The sequence below is a fragment of the Maylandia zebra genome, linkage group LG18, assembly GCF_041146795.1.
Source record: "Maylandia zebra isolate NMK-2024a linkage group LG18, Mzebra_GT3a, whole genome shotgun sequence".
NCBI classification, from domain to species: Eukaryota; Metazoa; Chordata; class Actinopteri; order Cichliformes; family Cichlidae; genus Maylandia; species Maylandia zebra.
Window position 1 is genome coordinate 11,599,231 of NC_135184.1, and position 15,384 is coordinate 11,614,614.

At 36.8% G+C, this 15,384-nt stretch overlaps 1 protein-coding gene across 4 annotated transcripts in view; it reads right to left on the reverse strand.

Moving 5' to 3' along the window:
- The window catches only part of LOC101468886 (guanine nucleotide exchange factor VAV3), a 50,072-nt gene that overhangs the window by 31,217 nt on the left and 3,471 nt on the right, over nucleotides 1-15,384 (reverse strand). For 3 of the 4 annotated variants that reach the window (XM_023155067.3, XM_076876950.1, XM_076876948.1), the window contains exons 2-10: nucleotides 15,149-15,265; nucleotides 6,946-7,004; nucleotides 6,265-6,330; nucleotides 5,616-5,733; nucleotides 4,546-4,638; nucleotides 4,113-4,181; nucleotides 3,920-4,023; nucleotides 3,456-3,555; nucleotides 3,072-3,167 (exon numbers count right to left, since the gene is read on the reverse strand). In XM_023155067.3, the coding sequence (XP_023010835.1) occupies nucleotides 3,072-3,167; nucleotides 3,456-3,555; nucleotides 3,920-4,023; nucleotides 4,113-4,181; nucleotides 4,546-4,638; nucleotides 5,616-5,733; nucleotides 6,265-6,330; nucleotides 6,946-7,004; nucleotides 15,149-15,265 (822 nt within the window). The remainder of the gene's footprint in view (nucleotides 1-3,071; nucleotides 3,168-3,455; nucleotides 3,556-3,919; nucleotides 4,024-4,112; nucleotides 4,182-4,545; nucleotides 4,639-5,615; nucleotides 5,734-6,264; nucleotides 6,331-6,945; nucleotides 7,005-15,148; nucleotides 15,266-15,384) is intronic. The other variant, XM_076876949.1, reaches the window with a different exon arrangement.

Here is a 15,384-nt window from a genome sequence, read left to right on the forward strand (position 1 = left end):
AGCGTCCTCCTTAGTGGAGATTTGAACCAAAATTTTCAATTTTGGATTCGTGACTCAATAAGACCTGCTGCCACTTACTGTCAGTCCAGTTTCAGTATGGCGCATAATTGATCTCAGTTTTTTTGTGCGGTTTCACATCCTCAAAAAACCTTCCGTGACAGACACTCTTCCACCGAGACCATTTTTGATGAGGCTTCAGTGAGCAGTAGATGGATGAACTGAAGAGTCAGCGGCATCTCTCAGGTGTTGTGTCAGGTCTTTGTTGACTGTCAGATACTTTTCAACGACTAAAAATACTTTTTATGCCTAAACCTTGGCATTTTGGGGAAATTCGGGAAGAAATTATGTGGTCTAAGGCGTTTGGAAAGAAAAGCGTCTAGACTTCCAAGAAGCTTCTTCAGTTCTAAGGTCAAATTTTGGAGAGTCCCAGACTTAAGCCCTGTGGGAGTGTTCCCCCAAGAGGGACAATGGACCCCTAGTGATCCTCTAACCTAATCACACGAACCAAGGTGTGAAAACAGGTGTAGGTCACAATCAGCCAAGGTTTCGGGTGAACTCATTGTGAAACCTAGCCCCATGCTATCATGTGATTTCCTGAGGTCAGAAGGCCCAGGATGTGAGTGGGTGTTAAGGTGTCTGGGATCCTACACAGACAAGAAATCGCGTGCTTCTGCAACAAGCTGCAAGTAACAAAGTGCCTAAATACACTGTTTAAAATAGGTTCTTTGCTAAGTTGCCTGTTATGTGTAGACACAACATTGACTCATCTGATGAGTTGGCCAAGAAAAATAAATAAATAAATTTTTAAAATGGTCAGGTACAAGGACTGGATGCAAAATGAGTGAAAAAGCAGCCAATGTCCAAAGATAAATGAGGAAGGAAAATATAAAGACTTGAGGAGTGGCTCAAGACTTTTGCACACTATCTAAATATCAGTAATGTAAAGATAAAGATAATTAATTCCATAATATATTCATAAAATCCATTATATAGGTAAATTTGAAAGTGTACATCCATCCATCCATTCATTCGCTTCCACTTGTCCTCTTTCAGTGTCGCGGGGGAGGGGGAGCCTATCCCAGCTGTCTTAGGGCGAGAGGCAGGGTACACCCTGGACAGGTCACAAGTCTGTCACAGGTCGCAAGTCTAGCACATAGACACAGACAACTCTTCGCACTCACTCATAAAACAGTTTTAAATTTTAAAGTTCTTCTGTTCTTCAAGCTTGAAGTATAAAGATGAATACACGCATGGTTTTTCTCTTCCTAGATGCAATAAACAAAACTCATATGAATACACGGCACTGCTGACATTCAAATACTATTGAATGTCAGCAGTTAAAGTGCAGGAAGAAAAAGATGTCACACACACACACACACACACACACACACACACACACACACACACACAGAAACATCTATTTCTTTAATCACATGGAAGTTACTGTTGTGAGCGCAACCTGCACAGGGGAATCAATCTGTTGATGAAACCTGTCCACAATCTCCCATGGAAGACGTTGGGTTCATTACCATCAAAACAACTGTTAAGCAATAAAGAAAACATGCAACAATTCTAGACCACAGTGAATTGTTTCCACAGCAAATAAGACTACGTACTTGAACAGAAAACGTGTTTGCTAGCATTGTGCTTCATTTTCTGCTGACATTTTATTTTTAATTCTAGACATATGCTGCTAGTTAAAAATACATGCCGCCGATACTCTGTTTGCTGTGTGTGTTTGATGTTCGTGGCAGAAAAACTGCGTTAGCAAGATTTAATCATTATTACAGCATTATGTATATTATATGTGCTTAATATTAAAAGTGGTAGAATGACTTTCAGTGTGACTAGCTCTGTGGTAACGTTACACAATAAGAGATTGACTATTGTTCAAACTGGTGTGTCTGCGCCGTGTATGGCACAATGCTCTTTCCTAACTGTGCTGTAACCTCTTTCACTTAATTTCCACCTCGCCACTTCTTTTCCCCTTTCATTCTTTTTTGTCCCTCCATCACACAGTTTCTCCTCAGGGGTGTCTGTGAACTCCCAGGATCAACACCATTCACCATGGAGGGCTTTACCTTCCACAACAATTTTTTTTAAAAGCTCTCTAGGCAAAGCCCTCATCTATCCTGCCAGCTGTAGTCTGACCTCTGATTCATACTGAGCTGGGGAGATGGTGTCATACAGTAAATCAGTATGCAGTGAAATCTGTGGGAATCTAACAAGCTTGAAGTCTGGAATCCAGTATGTGAATGAATACTTTATGTACAACCGTCCTGCAAAATGTGTAACAAATCTACATAAATTCTGAGAATGATTTAAAACAATCTTGGTTCAGTTAATTTTGGAGGAAAAAGGAGAATATATCAAAATGCACTAACATAATGAACTAAATAATAACCTAGACTTTTTTTGAGTGTGGATCTTCTGGGATATCAAAGGGAGAGAACAATGAATCAAATTTGTGGAGGATGTCGCCCTCAAGTGGTCACTGACATGCTACAAGGTAGTTGGAGCAACTAACATAAAGTTGACAAAAGCCCTTTTCGCTCTGAAGTGATTAAAACTTGCACCAAATGTAAAAAAATATTTTTAGTATTAAATAAACATCAAACTTTTTATGGATTTTTCTAGGGCACACATAGAAAAACCAAACAACATCTGGAAATTCTGGATGTTCGTTCCTCCCATAGCAACAAGTAACCGTGCAAGCACCCCAGCAAGAAGCTGGGTTGCAACTGACAACTATTTTTATGACCAGTTGATGAATGCTTTAGTATTTAAAATATTTGCAAATGATGAGAAAATTGGAACAACCCTATTTTTTTCAATTTGACATTTTTGCTTTCTTTTCTGGGATCAATCAACTAATTTTTCGCTACACATAAACATAAATTATTCCACTGAAATTGCTCAGTATAAATGTAGATGTATATAAAGTGATAAGTGAGTCATAGATATTAAAATAATACCAAATACTTGTTAACCCAAAGAAAAAGTGACAAAGCCACAAAGACTTTTCTGTCACATGTTATTTTTATGCTACTGCGTGAGTCAAACATCTCTACCTGCAAAAGGAGATGATACTTTAGGACTCTCTGCATTGGGACAACCAGCAGGTCCCTCAGTGTAAACTTCCCATTGTTGGCCCTTTTGGAGCACTCCTGGAACAAAAATGTAGTAACTGAACAGTACGACCTAGAATGCATCAAATACATTCACTTTAAGTGTCCTGTTGATGTAACTCTGACTGGCAGTAAGAATGACAACATATATATTTTAAATTCTAGTATCATTGTTGTTAAAGCTGAAGCAAAGGAAGCGCATAATGCATTATCTAAAGACGTGTAAGTGTAGTGAAAACAGTATACACTAGAGGTCACTGAAAGCTTGATCTGTATATCGGTGGTCATTGCATGTTATAGACAGGCCCGCTTCTTCTAATGTCTCACCTCCAGCTTCAGACGGACATCCTCCTTCTCTTTGCAAATGAGGTCTAAAACGGCGATGGCAATTTCCACTCGACTGCAGTATATTCCATAAATGAGCAATCTATAAAAATTCAATGGAAATGAGGTCATGATGAGTGGTGACTAGCAGGAAGGGACATTGGGTGTGCACGGAGGGCCACACATGTTGTTAAGGATCATTTCTCAAACAGCTGTATATACTCTGAACCTTTCTGAAACACACCTGTACAAAGTTTAAGGACTTAAAATGTGTGGGCTTAAAGAATGATTTTTACACAACACTGACAGCTTTAATATAAATTTTGCAGATAGCAATCAATGAAAATTAAATTACTACAAAAATCAGCACTTCTGTAGTTGCATATTTCCACAAGCGAAAGTTCAACTCAAATAACTGAGACTTTTCTTTTTTGTTACATGCAACATGTTCATAATTCCTCACATACCTCTCTTTGTAGCTGATAAAAATCTGGTAGAGATTTAAGGCATTTTTGTTTAAGATGGAATCCTGCACTTCAGCCATCAGGCTCTTGTGAAGTCTAACCAAGTCCTGCATCAGAGAAAGAAGCCGTCAGTATCTGAACAGAAAAGTGTATCTTTCAATTGTGTGTGGCAAGAGTGAGAACTAGCGTGACTTACTGGAATGTTTACAAAAACTTTGTCTATTTCAGAAGTAGAGAAGAATTTCTTCAGTGGGTTCAGGAAATACTGGAGACAGAAGCATTGAAAACCTAAATGAAACTGAATTCATCTCCTCTTCTTAGGCCATTTTACTTATTTACTGTACAGCTGGAAACTACAAACAGCGTGAAAGTGAATTTGTAAATAATTTATAACTCATACTGAAACCATTTACACACGTCACATAGGATGTTTGACAGCAAACAAATGAGGGAATTGGCAACTGGGGATTTCCCCAAAATTCCCCATAAAAACCCCAATATTGTGCTCCGTGTGTTGTATAAAATTATAACAATTACAGCATTTACTGTCACTGAGATTAGATTTAGCATTATGATGCAGTAAATCCATCATTTGTTAGTTCAAAAGAGGAAAAACAAGAGTTCAGTACCTTCTCAATTGACTCGAGGGTTTCCGTGTATTTCTCCTCTGTCTGTTTAATCTCTGTAAGGCAGCAGCTTCGGATATCAACCTCTGCTTGCTTCTAGAAAGACAGATATCTTAGAAACTGTTGCTTGAATGTTTAAAAGAAAAGAAAATCTTTTTGTTATTTCTATCTGCAGACAGGAAAGCAATGTTTTAACAGCCACCAAACACAGAGTAAGGTGCAGCAGGTGGCAAGTGAATAGATGAAGAGAACAGAATTAGGTCCCTTCAAACCAAAATTTACTAAAATACTTTTAAAACTATCAAGAAATCGGAAGAATCTGCCTTTGATATGCTTTAAATTTTAGGATTAATTAGGAGGATTTTTCAATTTGCAAGTATAACCCATATAAAATGTTTCAATAGTTAGATTTATTCTATTCTTTATTCTAAGTAGTAGGATTTAAATAACAGACTAGTAAGGTATCTCACCTTATTTTATAATGTCATTTAGTCATTCATGTGTGTGTACATGTTTAGACATCTTTGTGAGGACAGAAAATTGTCATGCTTCTTTACTTGTGGGGCCCCACACTCACTTATGGGGACAAAATGCCCGTCCTCACGAGTTCGAAGGCATTTTTGAGGCTCAAAATGTGGTTTCAGTGTCAGGGTTACAATTAGGTTGTGGTTAGTACTTATGGTTAGCAGGTTAGTACTTTTTTTCACAGGACTTACAATCCCATGAAATTTTTCTACGTGACTCTATAGAGATTAGGGGCTGCAGAGGGACTACTATAACATATATGTCTCTTAACTCATTATATATTAGTATATGACTGGAACATTTTTTTACACTGTGGAAGTGTAAGTTATTTAAATTATGAGTCTTGCTCAGTAAAGATGTTGCAATGCTGAGTTTTAGAGGATTATCCTGCACCGGGTAAGAAGCTGCACTAAACTTTTAGTAATTAGGATTTTGTGGATTTTGTTTCCAACAACGCCCACCAACTATTCGACATGTGAGTTAAAGGTATTCAGTGTTTTGTGTGGTGTTTGAGGGGTGTGTGTGTGAGCGCTGACTAATTGTGGTACCAGTGGGGGAAGCTGCTCCGTTCTCATGAGGTCTTCATAGATCTCGCCACCAGCATAATCGTCTTCTAGGCCATAGACCGCTGCATACAAGTCATCTTCGTCCTCAGGAACATTCTCACTATGACATACACAAAAAAATAAATAAACACCACTGAAATCTGCTGATTATCAGTTAATTTTTGCATTCACAAGAGATGCAAGAAGTAACCTTTGTTACACCGGTTGAGTAACTCAGCATTAAATAACAATCACTGCGTTTAACATTCAGGAATTATGTATTTCCAAAAGGAATGATTCACAGAAATGAAAATTCTGGAGATTATTAAAAGCCTTATTTGCTACGAGCGTAATGCAAAAATTGCTCTATACACCTGTGATTACTCTTCTCTGTCGATCAATCACATTGTCAGCAGCACCCATCCAGATCCCTGATGTGGGTGTGCAAGCACTCAGCAAAAACATGTAGAATTACTCATTCATTTCCTCTGACAGTAACATCGAAACGGAGCCAAGCCAGTTAACAAAACATGTGGGTGTCCAGACCCCAGGAGAGCATGGATGATGAGCAGAGCTGGTTCTGCTACTGAGTGAAATAATCACGTTCTATCAACACTAGTAATGGGCCCACAGAGAGAAGCTTCATACATACTCAATCATGTCTTCCAGATTGTTGTAAATGTCCTCGTTTTGTAGGCTCTCGTCCGTTGGAAATGGCCTGGAAGTGACAGTAAAGTAGTATAAGCTTCAGTATTTAACAGAATAAATGCTCCAGTTGGGGGGAAAAGCACTGCTGAGTAACTTAGGACAAGAAAATAACTTTTGATAAATCAGCATGTATTTAGATATCAAGAGCAGTCTAATAGAAAAAGATGGAAACTTATAAAACCAAGCGTACTTTGTTCAAAAGAGGAAGACTTGCAATTGTTTAAAATATATTTTACACTAAAAAATGATTAATGATCACTTGTTAGAACTGCTGAACTGATCGTTGAGATCAACAGTATCTATTCTTAACTACTTTGCAGCCTGTGCTTCATTTCTGTTTTTGACATATTGATTTTGTATACTTACGCAACAATTATATCTTGTCTTTTATTAATACCACTGCTGTTTGCACAGTCAAGTATAAATAGAAACATTTTTAATCATTAACTAAAACAGCTGTTAAAGATGGAAATTAGACATAGCTATAAATGTGCCTGCAGTGTGGGTAAGGTGAGAAGGAGGAGGAGATAAGATATAAGTGAAAGGAAAGTTCACATGGTTAGATGACCTTTTTTTTCCTAGAAATAACACTTAGAAGCAATTTACTGAAAACTTGATGACTTACTTGAATCCTGCTTGCTGAGCAACTGTCGTGTGAGAAAGCTTGGACAGAGTGTCCATAACCTGGAGAAACAAAATGTGAAATTACATTTGTTGGTTTGGTATAGAGAGACAGAAAGAGAGGACTGACTGAAGAGAGAGAGATATATATATATACATGTTTAATAATGCAAATATATGACACTTATTGTGATTCCCAGTTTCAGAATTAAATCGGATTCACTGAGTTAAGCTTTCAATTTAAGCTTTAATTATCATATGAAAGTCAGATTTAAAGCTCTGATAGATTTCCTGCTTAATAACAATACCAGCTTGCAGGGTTAACAAGCCAAATCGAAACAAATATGGGTGCTTCACATAATTAATTACTTTTATCCAAATGTTCCAGCGTGGAAACAAGATGTATCAGGGTCTAATCGCAAGCAACACTGTGTACTTCAACCAAGACAGAGGAGCTGTCACAAAAACATACAATTAAATAACTAGCCTTCTTTTACTAAATTATGTATGGATGTGTTCCCATAGCAACATAAAGGGGCAAAATGTAGCTTTTAAGAAAACACTGAGCCCATGCATTTCTTATATAACAAATATTAAGGACGAATGGGCAGTTGCCGGGTTATTCTGTGAAGGAAGACTCACACACTAAGCTGAATGCACAACTTGAGGGGTTTGTCCCAAAGAAAAAAAAATTGCCACTGTTTGGAAACATTTTTGGCTTTAGTAAAGAAAACAAACAAAAGGAAGACAACAAAAAATGGTTTCTGCTATCGAAGGTAATTCCACCATTTATTTATTTATGAACAAAGCAGGACAGCAATACCACAAAGGTAATACTACTAACCTGTTACAACACTTGGAGCACAATTTTAATAGCTGATTATATTTATAGTACAAACCTAGTGAACTATGAGTTTAGGTTATGTCGCCCTGGAGCTTACTCAGTCAATGTCTTGGGTGTGTCATTAATCACAATCTTTAATGAAGGAGCATTTTTGATGAGTTTTCCACTTGCAATTAATACGCATACAAATCTATCCCATCCCTAAAATCTATCTTTTGACATGAACGCAGCAAAGACCAACGCACAAACAAAAAGAAAGAGGCCACATGGAATTGCACAATAGATCATGTTATGACCATGTGAACAAACCTCACTTGCCCACAAGTAAAAGTTTACACTAAAACCACCAGTAAATAGCTGTAAGCCAAACTCACTGACCACTTTTAATGATGTAATGGTGTGAAGCACTGAGCATCATTTAAACGCCACATCTGTCCATCGCTTTATGTGTTTCTTGAACGCGACAGTGAGTTGTCTGCACTCAAATAGCCTACAGTTACCAGCTCTCAGTGCAATAGCGCATCTTTGGGAACTGCGGTGAAACAGAAAATTCACATTATGGATGTGCAGCTGACAAACGTGCAGCAACTCTGTGATGCTATCACGCCAAGGCTTTCCAAAATTTATGACGAATGTTGAACATGTCATCAAGAATTAAGGCAGTTCTTAAGATAAAGTCAGACCCCACCACGTACTAGCAAGGCAGTCGTTAACGTATACGTGGCAGTTACAACAGTTTCCTTCACCAAAATAAAAGTTAGCTTCATTCAATTAGATTTTTTTATTTCAATTCACACAATTATGTCGGGAAACTTCATTAAAGGTCCCTGTTAGTCAATATTAAGAAAGAAAACCCAGAGTGAAAAAGCACTTGGTGAGAACAGGTGGAAAAAGCTGCCTTGTGATAGGAATCAGTAAAATTATCAACTATTAGACTCTTCTATATGGCTGAAAGGAGAACAAACCCGCAAAAGTTAAGAAACGGGTCCCTACTAGTTAAACACCACATGATAGTAGCAAATGTGTCAGCGCATGACACATGACAGATACACACGACACAGACGCAGCTGTTCCGAGCTGTCAGATTCACTGTTTCTTTGATTTTCATTTCTTTCTCAATTCCATCTTCTGTGGTTGTTAAATTATCTCACATCATAAAGTGAGAATTTTTTGTAACAGTTTACTCTCTAATAGCAGTCTCTGTGCACAGAAGCATTGCGCAAACTACAAGTTATTCTTTGCCTATATTTAAAAAATTTTGTATTTATTTATTTACTTTATGTGTTTTAATGTGTATCGTGAATAAAATTCAAATTATGAATGCAAAGAGGGAAAGGCCGACAGTGACAGGGAGATGAATTCTCTGGAAGGAACGTTAAACTCACACCATGTGTTACACTTTGTAATGTTCCATAAAATAGTCAAATGTGTGTCAAATTAGTACAAATGTTGTTACACTGACACCTCAAACAGTGCGTATCTGTAAGGGTGTGTGCAGAATTGCATTAAATCACTTTTGAGTTATGTGTTAACTACAGAAATACATGATCACCCTGCACATGACAAGGACATAAATACAGGTAATTCGCAGCTTTTCATCCTTAACATAAAAATGTAATCTCCTAATAATATTAATGCATGTGCAACATTGTTATCAGAAAAGTATTTGTCATATTTACTCAGAAAAAGAATTGGAAACATCACTTTAAAAAAATCACTTAAAACTGTGTAATTATATATTTTTAAGAGGACCTGTAAAGATCAGTTCATGGACACTGATCATTATTTCTTTCCGCTGAGGTACTTGATCATTATGAGATGATTAATTTCTTAAACTTGCTGTAGTTAGTGTCAATATATAGTCTTGCCAAAGCTTACAGTGCTGTCAGAAGTCTCTACAAGTGAAACATTGCAATGTAATGCAATGTCCCAATTACGACAGAAAAGTAAAATAAATACCAGTTATCTCATTCACATCATAGTTTCTCTCTATGATAAATTATCCAGTGACAAAGCTGCAAAGTTCGCAAAGTTACATTTTTGGATTTGCAGCTAAGATAGTTATTTGGGTTAGATATAGCACCCTTTGAATCTTGAGTTTATCTCCCCTTCCTGTGTGAATAAGTCCTGTGGCTTTGGCTAAACCCAGGTGTGCTTATGACTTGAAAAGAGGCCTGTTTGTAAAGTGTACCCAGCTTTAAAAGTGCAACATTGTGATGTTTGCAGCACTGGAAATGTTTTGTTTGTTTGTTTGTTTCCCCTGCATCACTGTTTGCACTTAAAAAAATTAGATGCCATAGTGCAGCATAACGTTCCACAATGCAAACAATTATATTGATCTCTGTGAAATTTCTTCGAAAATCTAAGACCACTGATGTAAATGTAACCCTGCTCCTGCACACTTTGTCCACATCATAGCTGGTTTACTTCTAGTGATAGTGATAGCTACTGAATACAAGATTGAAAATCTAAAGAAACATATTAAAGCCAAACTGTTTTTAGATGGATTCAGTGTAACTTGCACAAGAAAGGAGAAAGCTCTCTTGTGAATACATGAAATGAACAATCTAACACTGGTTTAAATCACATTCATTTAGTGAAGTGTAAATCCTTCTAGGCTGTCTTTTTTAAAAAACAAGTTGTTCTCACACCTGACATGTCTGAAAGCCATTTGGCTGAAGCTACATGTGAGTTGAGAAGCAAAGCCACAAGCTAAGCTGAAGACCAACCGCCTTGGTTAGTGTGGCCTATTTACGATGTCTATCGTAAATCCCCGGAGCACTGTGAAAAAGACAGAGAGCTGTAGCATCGGATAAGAAATCAAATGTTCATGTTTGCCACTCTGCAGGTGCAATGCAGTCACTTCTCTGTGAAACTTGTTCTAATTTTAGCAAGTACAAATAAATTCATCACACATTCTGCCCTGTGTTGTTTTTGAGTCCCCGAAATAAAATAGACGGTCCATCAAACTTCTGTAAATGCTCTCTTGTTTATGCAACTGCACAAAAGTAAAAAGATTGAAACTTCATAAAGGAGAAGCAACTTAGCAGTGAGGTGATTATTTGCCTCCTTACACTGGGTTTCAGTCCATTTCAGGATCCATTTAAAAAGTCTATTTCTTGTTTTTAAGACTTTCGATGGATTAGCACCACCTTCTATTATAGATCTTTTGAAAATCCACATACCAGAGATCTATGAGCCAAATGCTCTTGATATCTTCCTAGATCCAGGCTTGAAAGCAGAAGTAACAGAGCCTTTTCAGCAGGGCCCTCTAATCTTTGGAACAACCTGTTTTCACATAAGATCTGCCCAGTTTGAAACTCTTAAATCATTTAAAAACTCCTTTACACACACGCACACACACACACACACACACACACACACACACACACACACACACATATATGGAGAGAGAGAGAGAGAGAGAGAGAGAGAGAGAGGGGGAGAGAGAGAGAATAAACTTTGACTTTACTTGACTAGTGCAGCTGACAATGATCATTTTTCATTATTATTAACACAGAAATAACGGCACTAAATATAAAGGTGAAACTTTACATGGTGTGATGGTACTAATGGACCATACAGTGATAATCTCTACATGACAGATTTTCAGTTTGGTTAAAGGAATAGATTGACATTTCAGGAAATACATATATTTGCAATAATCAAGGTTGGGCAAGAAGATTGATACCACTGTCTAGTTTGAATGCTAAATATTAGCTTGACCCAGAAATAGGAACAGGCAGTGTGACAGTGTAGCTCTATCCAAAGGAAAAGCATGTTAAAAGACATGTTAATTTCATCGTTTTGGCAATATATATATGAAATTCATATTTCTTTTGTTTTGTGAAATTCTGTGCTGAGACAGACACCGAAGTTTAAAATGATAATTTTCCTGGTAGCAGACGGAGATTCTGATATTTCTTTCTACTTCTTTCTTTTATTTTCCAAGTTATTTGTTCAATATTTAACAGCAGAGAAACAAATACATTTTTTGGTATATTTGCAGATTATTCTGTGCAGAATTAACGTGTTACTTAATTAATTAATTAATTACTAATGGTCACTTTAATGGTCAATTTGTAAATATATTCAGTTGTTTAAATAATAATCAAGCTGTTCCCGTCTATCACACTGTACAAAATATACATTTTTTTTATTAGCTTCCCAAAACAAAATTAAAGTCCATCAACTTTCTGAGAATGCTCTGATATTTATTTAGCCACCCCAAGGATGATTCTACGAAGATACAGCCAGAAAGAGAATGTAGTGTCGTTAACACAAATTATAATCAGGAACACATTATTGTTGAGAGTTTTTTGAGGCTTTTGGTAATTGTCAGACTTTATGGGTTATGCAAATGTAACATTTCAGAAGGGGCTACTTTAGTTTTTACCAACACTAATGTGAGCTTTGCAGAGTTAAGCATCAAAGCACACATTTAAAACGGTATTTTCGCATTCTTCAGTGTGTGATGGTACCAACTGATCACACAGTGATAATCTGTGCATGAAGGTTGCATTTCGCAAGTTAAGGTAAGAAGACCGACAGCGCTCATATTTCTAAACGCTAAATATTATCTTAGCGCAGAACAGTGAAACAGATCGCTTGATGTAACGTCCACCTACCTACACTTAATTAATTAAATTAATAAATGTTTTATTTGTTTTTTATTAAATGATGGGCAGATATGGACATTTAAGTTTAAAACAACAATTCCCCGACAAGAATTCCAGTTATCCATATGCTATCAGCGTATTTCTTTCATAACAAAAACCTGAATGGTTTAAATCGTTTTGTGTTTTTCACATTTTTATCACACAATTTTCAAAAAATTTGCAATTGCAAAATTGATGTTTTGCAACAGATAAACACTGAAAACTGATATCGCTGAATACGATCCTGTTCGCCGATATGCCGATACCACTCAACAACACTGACACTGGCCAGAAATGAGACTGTTAACACTTTATTTTCATTTCTACAAAGATTTGAATGTAAAATATATCTGTCAAAAAGCTCAAATAATAATGTTTAGAATGTATAATAATATATAGATACAGCAGTTCTGGGGTAGGCAGGTAAGGAATACACCATGCATAAATACGTAACATGATAATTATTTATAGTGGTAGGGAATTTTACTGACGTCTTTCGATGTTTTTAGCTTAAGCCAAACTAACAGGTTGCTAATAATATGATTATATTTTATGTGCTGACATGTGTTATCAATGTTCTTATCTTACTCTCAGGAAGAAAGTGTGAAGTTATTTCCCAAAAAGAAAAACTGCATGAACTTCGCACAAAAATAATGTTGTTTTGTGAAAATATTAATAGTAGTTTATACTGAAGGAAGAAATAAACACAATTCTTGCCCCTCTGCTTTATCTCTCTAGCCTTCAGCCTTCTACGTGCAGTCAGTTTGACTCCCTGCAGTGAAGCCTGTAGTAACTCAGCTGAGAAATGTAGGTTACAGAGCTCTCATTAGATATTCAGTGGACTAATACTCAGTCCACAGGCAGAGCTGGCACAACTCGACCCCAAGTGGATTACACTGGTTGAGATTTGAGATGTTCCTTTTTTGGATTTTTCTGTAAAAAAAAGAAGAGATTGAGCATTTCTTCTTTAGACATACAGCCCTTCATGGAGCCAATCCAACCCAACTGCTTAACCTACAGTCACCCGTATTTCTAACTGCCAATAAAAAAAAGCAATGATCTGGTGCAATCTTTATCCTCCAGAGGCTTGTTTGTTTGATGGACAACCCTTGAACATGGCTGAGATTATGCAGCCCGGCTTGGATGTAGTGTACATATTTGCAAGCCCTACCTCCCCTGTGGGATTATCAGCAGCCAGATTAACTAGAAGCTTCTTTAGAGCACAAAACACTGAACTTAAAATAAAAGAGAGCCTGAATGAGAAATTACACACACAGCTTGGTATGCACTCTCATAGTTCACGTATAACCACTTCCATTCTACAGAGGGAGGTGAATTCACTATTGCAATCATATATAGTATGCCTAAGTTATGATGTATATAAGATATATGGTATTACTTTACCAAACTAAACTCATGAGATACCGTATACATTATTTAGACACGATAAGCATTCAGGCAAAACAACTAAATGTAAAAGAAATGTAAAAAGAGACAAACAAGCCTATTTAAGCTTCAATAGACTGGCGAACTGGCCCAGGTCTGCCCTGCCTCTTGCCCCATGTCATGTCAAATAGGCTCCGGCCTTTCTGGAACAGTGAAATGGATAATGAGTTAAGAAAACGCATGGATGGATAGCACAATCTTATGTACTTCAGAGGTAAAAAAAAAAAACTCAGATAAAATACATTCAGCATAGATTAATACATATGCTCCAATAGTTTTATTTAAAAAAAAAACAACTATAATTTTCTTCAAGCCTCTCAGTGCTTAGACAACTCATAATGCCCCCAGGTAAAATGGTGTACTTAAATAGGGAAATGTGGGAGTAAGGCTCCTCAGAGTAAGTGTGCTTTCCGTGGCGAAGTTAAATTAGGCTCCTGTGCTTTAAGCGACAGTCCGCTGAGTGGCTGCACAGAGCGCACTACAAACCCACTGACCTGGTAACGCTGTGTACACACACTGAAAACAGGTCCCACAATAACACAGCAATAAAAAGAAGTCAGCCAGTCCCTTCAAAAAGCTAGGGTAGGCAAACAGCGAACGCTTTCAGACTCACACACAGAGAAGAAGCACACGTACACTATGCTTCCATCATACCTCAGACTTGTATTTTAAAGAGTTGGCAGGATTTATAGATCAATTAGGACAGAAAAACAGAGCAGGTGTGGCATCACTTACACCAAAAGTCAGCTACGAAGACAATAATGCAGTGAAACATCACAAGCGTATTGCTTGTTTTGAAAACGTTATCATCTGTTCAAGCTGTTTTGTAAAACACTGGAAAAATTATTTTGTCAATTAATTGTTCTTTGACTCTTTCTTTAAAAAAAGAGATCCGTTACAGAAAATTCTCTTTTTAGACTTTTTACATAATGATTTTCTTTTTTTAGATGGATAATGTCTAAGTTTGGACAAAATCTATCATAACACTTACTCTGAACTATTACTTATGTCTAATATCTGAGCAATGGAGAAAAACTGTAAACTGGTTAACTGAGACAGACAATCTGCACAGTTATTATTACCAGTTCAAATGTAATAGTGCTGTGACATGTAATGTATTCACTCAAACTAATTTACAGACTTTTATAAATGATTCTAATAACTGTATGAAAGGCGAGAAGAACGTCATGATACATGAAATTACTGGGCTGTTTCATAGTGCAATGTTAGAAAATCATAATGACAGAAATGGGTGCTACCTTTCCAAAGTCTCGGACATCGAAGAGATCAAAGGCTTCAAATAAGTCACTCTTCTTCATCCCAAACACATCACAGCAAGAGGCCAGAAATGTCCGGATGTTTTTCAAGCACAGGAACTGCAAAGGGCAGAAACAGACTGTTATATAACATAAAAAGTTGTATGTAGATAGATTTCATTTTACATTGTTTACATTTTTTGTAACTAGTTTTTGTTTAAATACATATGTGAAAACAT